We start from the raw sequence: 12741 nt of genomic DNA on the forward strand, positions 1-12741 counted from the left end.
GGAGACATGCAGTGGAAGCTTTTATTGGCATGGAGGTAAAGAACATCGCCTGGGAAATAACAACCCATTAAGTTTCTATTGAAGAGTCTAGATGTTTTCTCAGCAGATGGATGGCACCTTTACATGGAAGTACAACCAACAACGATTTGGGGATGGGAAAAATAGAAAGTTTCCCACAGATGCAGTCTGGTTGGAGCACAAGCAAGTTGGGTTGGGGGAACACTACTTATAAACAAACTTCTAGTCACAGTGGTGACAGTAAGCTGGGATGGGCCTATACAGTTCTAAGGTAGCCACTTTCCTGGGAAAAATAAAGCAATGTTTCTTTAACAGAGGCTTAACAGGATGCTATTTACCAGGTATAGTTCTTTGCCTTGATTTTCTTAACAACAACAACAACAACAAATCTTCAGCTGCCATACATTATCCCTCTTTTAAAGGAGCAGGGCATTTTTCTCCAGACCTCTTGGCAATCCGGTTTAATATGTATGTTAACTAGTCAAAGCTATGATTAAGCTTCCTTTTATCCCAACATGCCTGATAGAATTAACCACTTTCACTTCTTTATGAACCTGCTGTCATCTGAAATAGAATCCAATATCACCTTTAAGACCAACAAATATTTATACAAGGTGTGAGCTTTCGAGTGCAACAATTCCTATTTGTTGAAAGATGGAGTTCAAATGTTTAAAATATTTTTGCATTCATCATTGCATAAGCTCTCAATAAAATACCGCATCTGTGATCCAAAAGACTCAAAGAGAGCAATTATTTAAAAGGGGGGGAGTATAGTACTACCTAATTAATTTTTTCCCCTTAGAATTGAATGTTATTTGGAGGAAATTCATAGTCTTTACACATACAAACTCATAGACAAAAATCTATGAGTGGCATTCTTCATTTTTGTAAGATTTTAATGTAAATCTTCAAATCAGGACTTTAATTCTACAGAAATTGGTTTTGAAACCATGTAGGTAGAGCTGGGGTTACATCCTAAGTGGATCTTTGTTTCTAAATTCGGGCTCCAATCCTATGTACACTTATTTGACCTTACGTTTCATTGAACTCTGTGAGACTTTCCTTCTGAATAAACATACATAATGGGCTGTCAATCTTCCCTCTGATCCCGTGACAAACTGTTGGTTGTTAAACCTTGCTTGTGAAATAGGGGATTAAATCACCTGGCGAATGTTATGTGAGTGAAACCATTCAACTTGTTCAGGTCAAGTAGCCCACTATAGGTGGTTAGAGTCTCACAGCACAATCCTAAATAGAGCGAACACCTTTAGAACTCAATTGAAATGAATAGTCTTGGAAAGGTGTAACTCTGATTACGAGAACTGCAGCATGAAGTACAGTAGCTCTGAATTGAATGCTCAGCAGTCTTGCCCACAGAAGGATTTGGAGCATTCATGTACTCCCCCCGCCCCCCCCAAAATAACAACCCAAAAAACATCATCTATAATCACAAATGTCTTTACCACATATGGATGTATATTCTTCTCAAATGTATTTGATTCTCCATCCAGCAAATAAGGAGTATGTTAAAGTATGCATTTATTTAAAGCTGTGAGAATATTTTGTTTGGGGGCTGAAAGCTTGTAAGTGGCAAAGGAGGGATGATCTTTTTTTATACAGTTCAGAAGTTTCCATTCATCAGCTACTCACTCTAGCCAGTGATCTAGCAAACTTAATGAACTGTGATAACAAAAGGAGACCGCTTTGGTGACTTCAGCCTTTGCCAAATACGAGGGGAAGACTGGGCAGCTGAAACATTTATATAACAGGAAGGAACCAAGACATTCATGAAAAAGATATACCATAGCTCTCTTAAAGCTAGTGTTCTTGTATTGAGGTGAAATCTAAAGATTTTACACACACTTTTGATCTTCAGGAGGCAGCTGAAGATTCTTTTATCAAGGACTGTCTTTGGTAATTAGTTTTTATTGGCAGGCCTAATCAGATTGGTGTAGTGGTTAGGAGTGCGGATTTCAAATCTGGCATGCCAGGTTAGATTCTGCACTCCCCCACATGCAGCGAGCTGGGTGACCTTGGGCTCGCCATGGCGCTGATAAAACTGTTCTGACTGAGCAGTGATATCAGGGCTCTCTCAGCCTCCCCTACCTCACAGGGTTTCTGTCGTGGGGAGAGGAAAGGGAAGGCGAATGTAAGCCGCTTTGAGACTCCTTTGGGTAGAGAAAAGTGTTGTATAAGAACCAACTCTTCTGCATTGTCGTCTACATGGTAAGCAGACCTTCCACGGTTCCACAAGGTAGAATGGTGTCTAATGAATGCTTTAAATAAAGCAAGGCTGTTACTTCACAAACAATTCACACATTACGGAATACAGAGGTTGCACCCTGCATTAGATGTGACAGTCTAAGACGCAAGTTATGGGCCTTCCCTCTTCCCAGATTGAAATGGATTGATAGTACACCATTTGGCCTGCTGGGGCTACAGACTTCTAGCCAAGGGAATATGTCGATTTACCCAAATAATGGGTAAATAGTGTCTCCTGGAACTGCTTTGGGCCATGAAAATTACTCACAGGGAGCCTGTGTCATGCTCCTCCTCTGACTAGGGTACCATGCATGTGGGAATTTAGAAGTCACCACATCAAATGTCTCATGGGTGTTACTCTGATCATAAACATGGCACATTATTATTATCATTATTATTATTATTATTATTGTGACAAGGTGAAGTCTCCAGTTTCATTCTGTGTACTTGGTAATGTTTGAATCAGTTTAAAGCAATAGTTCTCAAAACAATGTCTGTCCAAGGTATTGCACAGGGACTCCGCAATTCACGTGAGATTAAAATAAAGAGACTTTTCTCCACTTATTTATTTAGTGCGTTTTTATGCTGGCCGTCCTTCAAAGAGCTTAAAGTGGGGTTAACGGTTCTGTCCCTCTCACTATGATCCTGTGGGGTACTCTCCACTGGGCTCCCAAAACTCCAGCCCCACGAACTGACAAGATGATGGGACCATCGTCAATCAGATTAATATTTGGAATACTGTTTAAGCCACTGTTGCTCTACTTGACATTGCTGAATCGTGTTATACTTACTCCTATGCTCTGAATGGTGTTATACTTACCTTTCATGCTCTACATAAACCTATGTTCACTTATGTTCTGTGTAAGCTGCCCTGAGCCGCAAGGGAGGAAGGGAAACAAACAACAATCAATCAAATCATGAAGAAAAAAAAATTAAATGACTAGCCAAGAATACCCAATATGTCCCATGAGGAGTGTGGATTTGAACGTGGGTCTCTGGAGGCATAGACTAATTACTACATCACACTACATCAGTCACCTGTTAGACACTAATGTTCTCACATCTCTTGTTAAACTAGCAGCCTGTTTCCTGCAGTCGCCAGCTTTGGAAGTTTACAGAGGGCACCAGAGTCATGGACTTTCACTGTTGGCTGACTGCAACATCTAATGATGTTGGGAGAGAATGACAACTGGGATGCATTGCTTCATTCCAAATGACAAGTGGACAGCACTGAGGCAAAAGGAACTGTCTGCTTGTAAGGTGATCTCCCTCCACCTCCGAATGTCAGATCTTGAGAAAAATCAGGAGGGATTATACGCATGATACAACACAGTAACTGTTAGGGGATAGGCCTCCGAATATTTGCTGTCATCCTCTATTATGCGGACGGATACTGGTAATGAAAATCGAGATTTGCTTTTATTTATATATAAACTTTATTTGAACCTCACTTTTCTTCCCAGCGGGGACCCAAAGTGTCTTACATTCTCGCCTCTGTTTTACCATCCCAACAACCCTGGAAAGTAGGCAAGGCTGAGATACGATTGGTCCAAAGTCCTCCAGCAAGCTCCTATGGCAGAGTGGAAATGTGAACCTGGATCTCCCAGCTCCTAGACCCACACTTTTTGCTAGTACCAGCTAGTTCAGTTACAGCCGCCACAAGGTGCCTCCAGAAGGGGAGCTGCTGGAAGAACTTATGGGATACTGTAAGTCTGCATGCAAGAGGATCTGGGAGGGGCGGGGTTAAAAGAATTGTCACTCAGGTGCAATTACCACCAACTTCTTATTGGCCAGATGTTGAGCCTCCTTGGCCTTGCTTTTCCTTCTGTTTGATTTTATATAGGATTCGTGCTCTTAATTGGGCTTGGGGCTGAGCAAGTTAACCTTTCTGAATTTCACATGATGTACCTATCATGTAAAATGAGCTTCTAGTTTTGGAAAATTTCTTTTTCTTATTTCCACGGCAGTCAGGTCACCTTTGCAATGTGTCTCAACAGCATCCCCCCCCCCTTAACTGGGAAATCTGGAGGATTCACGGATGTTGCCTATGGCTTCTGTGCTTCCAAGTCAAAAACTGATTCCAAGAGAAGGCGGCCATGGAGGGGCTTGGCCGGGGAGATGACCTTCATAGCTCGGCTCCAAGCCCCCGATCTGGCACATCTAGCTCCATATTTCTTTTGCTGCGTGAAGTGCCTACTCTGCCACGCGGCGGAGGAAGGGCGACGGCGTTCTCCCCGCAGGCTGGATGTACGGTCTGCGGGAGCAGGCCTGCTTTCGCTGCGGCTCGTCGGCCCGGGGAACCACCTCTCGGCCGGGTCACGGCAGGACACGCTCCGAATTTGGCCGGGGCTGTTGATTAGCATAGGGCTGGGCAGGCGTTGCGGCGGAGGCGGGCCCGGCTGGCTGGCTGGCTGGCGGGCTCCGCTTCTGCCGCGGCAAGGCTCCTCCTCCGTCTCCTCCATCCACTTCCCCGAACTCAGCATGGCGGTCAAGGTGACTCTCCTCCTCCTCTTCTCTCCTCTGCTTGCATCAGAAGCGGGGCGGTTGGACGGGCGGCCCTTGCCAGCGGCCGGGCAAAAGCGCTCTGCCGGTCGCCGGCCAGCCGCGCGCAGTGTGGGGCTGGAGGCACGCGGGCTGCCGCGCCCGGACAGGCTTCGACCTCGCCGGGCGGCCCCGGGGGAGCGGCAGGGGGAGGCGAGGGGCCCTGGGGTTGCCAACGGACGGGACGGGACGGGGGAAATGCCCTGTTAAGCGAATAAAAGCCTAAGGGCGTGTTATGAACTGGGAATGTGCTTTATCTCCGTGTCCCGAGAAGCTTCCGAATAGAAACAAGGGCAGGGCATTCTCTCCCCCGCTTTCAGGCCTGAACACGTGTCAGCGCTGTCTTGATACGGATTCCCGTCCCCCGCGAGTTGCCTGGCCGTGTTGATAGCTGGGGTGGAATGCGGGTTGCAGGCTGCGCGCTTATCCTTCTCCCCCCGTCCCTCTGCCGCAGCAGGACAGAAGCCGAAGTCTTTGGCCACCCTAAGGACAGCTTCGTGCCTTGCCGGTTGTCCCGGACTAGTTAAAGTGAAGTCCCTGGGGTGGAGTGAGATCAGTAGGAGAAAGGGGATGTGCGGGAGTGCCTGTGAGGGGGCTTGGATCTCCTGCGGAATTCACCAGAAATAAAACCCGAGGCCCCCTTTCTGAGTTTGGGCCTTTGTAAATTTACCTGGGAAACATTAATGAGTTATTTCTGAAGACTCTTTACTTCACTGGCCATACTGGTTTCAATCGGGGCGAAGACTCAGTCTCTTGATTTTTGTGTGTGAATGGAGCAGTAATTCTGATCGACATGAGAGATTTGGGAAGTGATAATTCTGGAATAATGAACACAGGAAGCTATTAGGTGCTGAAACTACCACTCAGTGGCCATTTTTAAAGTTTCTGTTGAAGGCTGCCTAGGCCTCAATTTCCCCTTGCCTGTTCACTTTGCCCCCTTGCCCTATACCTGCTTCAGGTAAATATTCCCATTAGAAGTTTAAGCAGGTATAGGGGGCAAGGTGAAGAGGCAAAGAGAAATTGAGGCCTAGGCTGCCTTCAACAGAAACTGTAAAAATGGCCATTGATTAGTAGTTTCAGCACATAATAACTTCCTGTGTTGCATTTCTGAGACTTGGGGAACAGGAAAAGTAACTATTTACATTCTGAGGATGCAGATCTAGACAAAAATTAAAGCTTAGAGAGACACAATTGGAAGTAGTAAATTATTTTTGGCTAGCAGTTCCCTGTGTTTCCTAGGGAATGTGTAGTCCCTTGAGGAAAGATATTCTGAATTAGAAGCTAAGCCCGTTGCATTCAGGAATACAACAGGCGCTAGATTAGGGAGGTAGAGTGGAAGAACTCTGCAAATGGCTTCCCCCAGGACCTGGAACGGCTGCAGGCAACTGTTATGGAACTCACAGGCAGGGGCAGCTTTCACATGGCAGGAATCTGCAGCCTCCAAGCCTTGAGGGAAGTGAAAGGAGGAGGGGGTGGCCAGGGGTGGGGGACGGAAGGTGATTGGCTGGACGCTGGGCATACAGGCAAGCCTGTTGGAGGAGGAGGCACTCAGGGGCAGGACAGCCTCCCTGCGTGAGTGTTAAGTGGCACTTAAGCCATGAGACATGCTCCTCCTCCAAGGCCTTACCAGAAATATATTATGTGGAACAGATTGGGTATGTGGGCTCATTTCCTTGTGGAGGTAATGTAGAGCAGATTCCTGGCTGGAGTAGCCAACTTCAGGTTGTGAAATTCCTGAAGATCTCAGGAGGGAAAGGATCTCAGTAGGGTGCAATGTCATACAATCCATCTTCCAAGGCAGTGATTTTTTTGTCTAGAAAACTGATCTCTCTTGTCTGGAGGTCAGTGGTAATTCCAGGAATTTGGGAGTCCCTACCCTAGCTCCTTCTCATCCCAAGTTTGTGTGGAAATCAGCACAACAATCAGTTGTGTGAGACAAGAGGCCTTTGTGGGTTTGCAGAATTGTATCTCATCTAGGAAAAGTACACTTGTATAGTATATGATATTGTATCGTGGGTGTACTACAACTGCGGTTGCTATTTGATCTTGTTTGCAGCGGGGGGGGGGAGAAGGAGGAGGAGGAGAGACGTAGTTTATTTGCAGATGCCTACTTGAACTTACTGGCATCCACAATATGTCCTTACTCTTGTGGTTTACCATTACTTCTCGGGCCATGGACAAAAGTGCTTGCACTCTTTAACTTCTGCTGCTTTTCCTTTTGCATAATACTGTGTTCCTCTTCTGCTGGCAATGGGTTTGGTAGTTGCCCTGAGCACCTGTATTGTTTTAGAGTTAAGCTTTGCAAACATGTCTGGCATTTGCTTTATCAGTTAGATAAGAGGCCTGCTGTTTATTACCCTTATCAGCACAGATTGTCTTCCTGGGCTTCCCCGCTTGGTAGATGGGTAACTCATGAATGAAATACCAACTCTCTCATTTTTCCACCTTTGGTTTTATAGGTGCAGACAACTAAAAGAGCAGATCCGAATGAACTGCGTAACATATTTTTGCAGGTAAGAAAATGGTGTGTGGGAGGTCACTTCCTATCATGGGGTGGTAAGTTATGAAAACAGACCATTTGTTTTTGCAAACTAATGTGACTCAGAAAGAGCTTTGATTGTATTTAGTTGAGCTGGGGTGCTGTTCTATGCAGTTGTTCGTTAGCTGCCGCAGCAATATTATTATAACTTCCTAATAGATGGACACCATTCAACTCTAGCACTACTTGGCTGAACAAATTATGGTGGATCCAAATCAGGGCCGGATTTTCCTGTGGGCTAACTAGGCTTCAGCCTAGGGCCTCAAGATCAAGACGGGCCTATAATCCACATTTTTTATAAAGGCTAGTACCAATCACAACATGTTTCGTTTAACATATTGATATATATCACAGTAATGATGTGTTTTATTATATCTCATGTAATTTACAAACTTAAAAATGGGAGGTGAAAGGGCCACATAAGTGGAATAGCCTAGGGCCTCTTTTCATGTAAATCCGGCCCTGATCCAAATTGATACAGAATTTCCACATGTACTTTGCAGGCACATGATTCCCCCCCCCCCCCGGTGGCTTCTTGTGCCAAGTTAAGCATGTGTGTCTTGAGCCATTTCCCCACATACACGTGAAGAAGAAGGGTTGGTTTTTATACCCCAGTTTTCACTGCCCAAAGGAGTCTCAAAGCAGGTTACAATCTCCTTCCCTTCTTCTCCCCACAACAGACATCCTGAGAGGTAGGTAAAGGCTGAGAAAGCTCTGACAGGATTGCTCGATCAGAACACCACAGGGTTGAGATGAGCCCAAGGTCAACCAGCTGGCTGCATGTGGAGGAGCGGGGAATCAAACCCAGTTCGCCAGATTAGAAGCTGCCGCTCTTAACCACTGCACCAAGCTGTCTTGACATTGTGCAAGTAATTTCTGATCACAATAAAATGCAAAGGAGGAAAAATACAGAGTGTTTCAGAAGATCTTGCACGAGCAGTTAGGTTTCAGGTCTGTTTTTCTGCTCATTCATTGCATGGATTGGTAGGTCACATGACAGGAACCCCACTGTTGCTGTCATTCTTGGGACTGGCGGTGCTGATGTTGTGCTCTTCCCAACTTCCCTGTCCACCTCTCCCAGGACTGAGCCATCTCTGCTTCCCTATCCACTTGCTCATTTCCAAACCCTCTCAGTGCTTGCCCACCCTTGCCTGACTCTGTTGGGTAGTGCATGCAGCTGGAGGTGTGGGTGGTGGGAGGCCTCAAACAAGCTGATGGGCAGCAGGGGAGCTGAGAGGGCAAGCAGCAGTGGGCCCCACCAAATGACCCGTGCCTTGGCCACTGCCCCACCTCAGAGCAAGTGGATGCTAGCCTTGCCGATCCCTTTTCTGCTTGTCGCTTCCCCTCTTCCTTGTCCTATCTGGCGCAAATCCCAAACATTTATTTAAACTTGCTGCATCCTTAGGGTTCAAAAGTAGTCCAGAGTCAGACAAAAATAAGCATAAGATTATAATATAAATGATATAACACTGGCTATTAAAAGTCAACAGTGCTGCATTTTTCAAGGAGAAGAAGGCTTGGGCTTACTCTATGATGAGGCTTCAGAGGCAGGCAAGAAGTTCACTTCCTTAACCACAAAGCTAAGGAAAAAAACCTTGAATCACATAGAACCTGTCAGCAACTTGAAAAGCCACCCGTGACGGGGAGGGTGTTCCCCGTGTCCTGCATCTCCTATGATGCAAGTCCTGTTTGCTTGGTGTTTGAGTGGCAATCCTGCTCTATTTGATGCTGGGAGTGCTGGTTAGACTGGACTTGAAACCCCCAGGGATTAGCCAGCACGGTCTTCTGTCTGCCTCTCTTGTTTATATTTGGTTCGGATGGAATGATCACCAAAGGCAGTATTTTGTAGACCCAGGAGAATGCAGGAGGGCATAGGGCTTCTTTTTTACATCAGGAAACACGCAACAAAAACCATGGAGAGGGCTGCACTGCTATAGTAACTGTGCAAAAGCAGCTTTGCTTAGTGGTTTCTTTTTAATCCATTCTCTGTTGTAACTTCTTTCTCCTTCTCTGTGTACACCTTATGGTGTGATGAGGGTGTACATACGTATGCACACGCCACCCCAATTACAGGTTCCCGTTTCATCCTTTGGTTGTTTCTCTACCACCACCCTACAGCATTTCTCTTCTTACTGAACTCTATGGTGACCAGAGTACTCTTCAGCAACTCACAATTCACACTCCAGAGAAATCCCCAGCAATGTGGATCCTGCTGGTTGGGGAGTCACCAATTTCAGGCATGCCTATGAATTCAGGGAGAGGAGAAGAAACCTTTTCCAATTCCAACTGTTGACGGGCCAAAGGAACTTCCACAAAGCAGAAAGGACATTTTGGAATCCCCCTGGAAATACCTGCAGTCAGTCTGCAGGCTTAGTATTGGGAGCTTCAACTCAGTGTTTTGTTTCTTGGTTTGATTTCCCTACACCTGATTGGTCCTTGGTTTACTTTCCTAATGTTAGGCTGGCCTGTCTTGCTTGCTCTGTTTTGCACATCTCCTGATGACCTCTCCGCCTGCACTCTGAGGCTGCCTCCCAAGCATTTCTCTATACTCATGGCCATCCCCATTTATAGCACTTGTGCACATGGAAGAGTATGGGATCTGTTGGAAGTGTACCCAGGACTGGGTTACAAGCCCACCCCCCCATGCAGTGTACTGACAGACGGGCATCTGTGGTAATGTGGTCTTTCTCACTCATTAACTCACTCATGCATGCACACACACACAAAGTTGCTCACACTGAATCGGTCCATCAAGGTCAGTGTTTTCCACTCAGATTGTCCAGCATCTCAGGGAAAGACCTTTTGCATCACCTACTACTTGAATCCTTTAATGGGAGGTGCCAGAGATTGAACCTGGGACCTTCTGCATCAAACAAAACGAATAAATCTTCACCTGCTGGTGGAAGATGGTGTTATCTTCCTTGGGGTGACAGTTCCAGTGTTTTATTATTAGATTTATATTATATATCACCATCTCTGTGGACAGGCTCGCACACTTCCTCAGAAAACATATACCTTGAGAATAACTTTGTTGGTCTTAAAGATGCCCCTGGACTCTGAATTTTCAGAGTTACCTGCTTGAACCAAACCCTGTAGGTCGTCAAGGCTCAAACACCAGCTTCTTGAACTAGATTGGAAGCAAGTGTAGGTGGGCCAAGACGGGAGTGATGTTCTCTCTGTGACCCAGTCCAGTTGACATCCCCTCTGCAACATTTTGCACAATTGGAGGTTTCTGAATACTTTGTCAAGGGCAGCCCCACATAGAGCGCATTGGCAGTAATGTAATCATTCTTGATGTAACCTGTGCATGTACCACGGTAGCCACATCTTTCCTGTCCAGAAAAATCTGCAGCTGGTTAGCCAGTCATCAAAGTGGATAAAATGCATTCTGGGCCACAGCTGCTTATCTGTTCATAGATCTAGATTTACAGTCCATTCCGAAGCAGAGTTAATTCTGTTGACCTCTGTGGATCTAGAATAGTAGAACTCTTGTCTAGAGTTGCACAAGTGATAGTTGTCCTGATATATTTTGTGTTTTGTTCCTAGAATTCTTTTTTCATGGCCCAATACAGCAGACACAGCAGCAATCTGTTGCAAGATGGCTCTTTAAAACACATGGCACCTTGAACTTCAATACTGTTACTATAGCAGCAGGGTTAACGGGTCAGGTGTCTTGTGCTGTTTTAATTACGGAATGCTCTGGTGCATAAAGGTTGCGCATTCCTGCCTAAATTTGTCTACCCTTGGAAATGGAGACAAGGAAGGTGAAGATCATGGCGTGAAATAGGACTCAGGGCTCACTTCTTGTGCATCAAGCTGGTTATGTCCTTTGCCCTCTTCCCATGACGTGTTGTACAGTGTGCCACACTTTTTGTCTCCATGTGCCTGGATCAGTTATATGTTGCAATGTTGATATGGAGTGCATGCATTTTGGAGTGGAAATCCCTGAAGGACGGTGAGATCAGAAAGGGCTTAAAAAGTAATACTGTTAAAAGCATTAAAGGTAATTTATTGATTGGGCTGTTTCAATTAAAGTCAGTGGGATTGTGGCTACGTTGCTAAGAATTCTAGTTCATAAAAAGCTAGATAGTTGTACACACATTATTATTATTATTATTATTATTATTATTATTATTATTATTATTATTATTATTATTATTTAATTTCTAGACCGCCCTTCTCCCAATAGGTCTCAGGGCGGTTTACAACATAAATAGTTAAAACACAATAAAATCCCCATAAAAACCCCAATTAAAAGTTACATATAACATAACATATAGCGGCGGTGGTCACAATTCTGATCTTAGTTCAGCCTGGTGGAGAGAATAATGTTCAGAAGAGGGTGGCACATGGATATACCCCTCTTCCTCTGAGCATTCATGTAGTTGTTAGATTTAGGTTCTGTTGAGCCTGCAGGGGAGAGAAAATCTCACCACTGATGGGTTGAATCCTACCGGGAATGTTTTCTTGTAGGTCCTTTATTACAGATTGTTTCCGGTCGGCCTCAGAGGTAGTGATAGAATGGAAGTGGTCCAGTAGGTATGCTGACATGAGGGTTATATCTTTTGAAAATTAGACCAATTTGATGGTTTTGGAGACTGTTAACTCTTCTATGGGAAATAACATTGTGTTGCCTCTTCAGAGGGAAGCTCAAAGACTTCATTTGAGAATGACAGTAGCTCTTTTTATCTCTGTGTTTTCTCTTTCTCCCCACCAAGACCTTTCTAAACAAATTATTTGTGGATTATAGTTATTCTGAAGAATATATCCTGAAGCAGCTCTCCTTCCAGCATGTCTTATTTCACAATATATTTATGCATATTTATGGCCAAGCCCATTGCATTCAGGAATACAATAGGGGCTAGATCAGGAGGGTGGAATGGAAGAACTCTGCGGACGGCCTTGCCCTCCCCTCAGGACCCTGGAAAGGCTGCAGGCAGCTGTTAGGGAACTCACTGGCAGGGGCAGCTCTCACACAGCAGGGATCTGCAGCTTCCGAGCCTCAGAGGGAAGTGGAAGGAGGAAGGGGTGGTCAGGGGTGGGAGATGGAAGGTGATTGGCTGGCCGCTGGACAGACATGCAAGCCGGTTGGAGGAGGAGGCACTCAGGTGTGGGACAGCCGCCCTGAGTGGGTGTTAAGTGTTGAGTGACACTTAAGCTATGAGACATGCTCCTCCTCCAAGACCTTCCCAAACACTGTGGTATGCAACCCAGTTCTAACAATGATAAACCTCAGGGGGGGGGGTGGACAAGGGGCCGATCTTATTCTTTGAACCACCCCTAGTAGCCCAATAGGCTCGATGACAGGGGTGGGGGGTGGGGGGATGCTGGCCTGGATTAACTGGCCTGGGTTAACCCAACTAGATTTAGGTCAGGGCAGA

At 45.6% G+C, this 12741-nt stretch overlaps 1 protein-coding gene across 1 annotated transcript in view; it reads left to right on the forward strand.

The window, feature by feature from the left end:
• The first annotated feature begins 4383 nt into the window (after window positions 1-4383).
• SLC25A12 (solute carrier family 25 member 12) overlaps window positions 4384-12741 on the forward strand; it is an 82228-nt gene continuing 73870 nt past the window's right edge. Inside the window, exons 1-2 of the mRNA XM_077319728.1 lie at window positions 4384-4773; window positions 7281-7334. Coding sequence (XP_077175843.1) covers window positions 4399-4773; window positions 7281-7334 — 429 coding nt within the window. The 5' untranslated portion in view covers window positions 4384-4398. The remainder of the gene's footprint in view (window positions 4774-7280; window positions 7335-12741) is intronic.

Source organism: Paroedura picta, chromosome 2 (genome assembly GCF_049243985.1).
Source record: "Paroedura picta isolate Pp20150507F chromosome 2, Ppicta_v3.0, whole genome shotgun sequence".
Lineage (NCBI taxonomy): Eukaryota > Metazoa > Chordata > Lepidosauria > Squamata > Gekkonidae > Paroedura > Paroedura picta.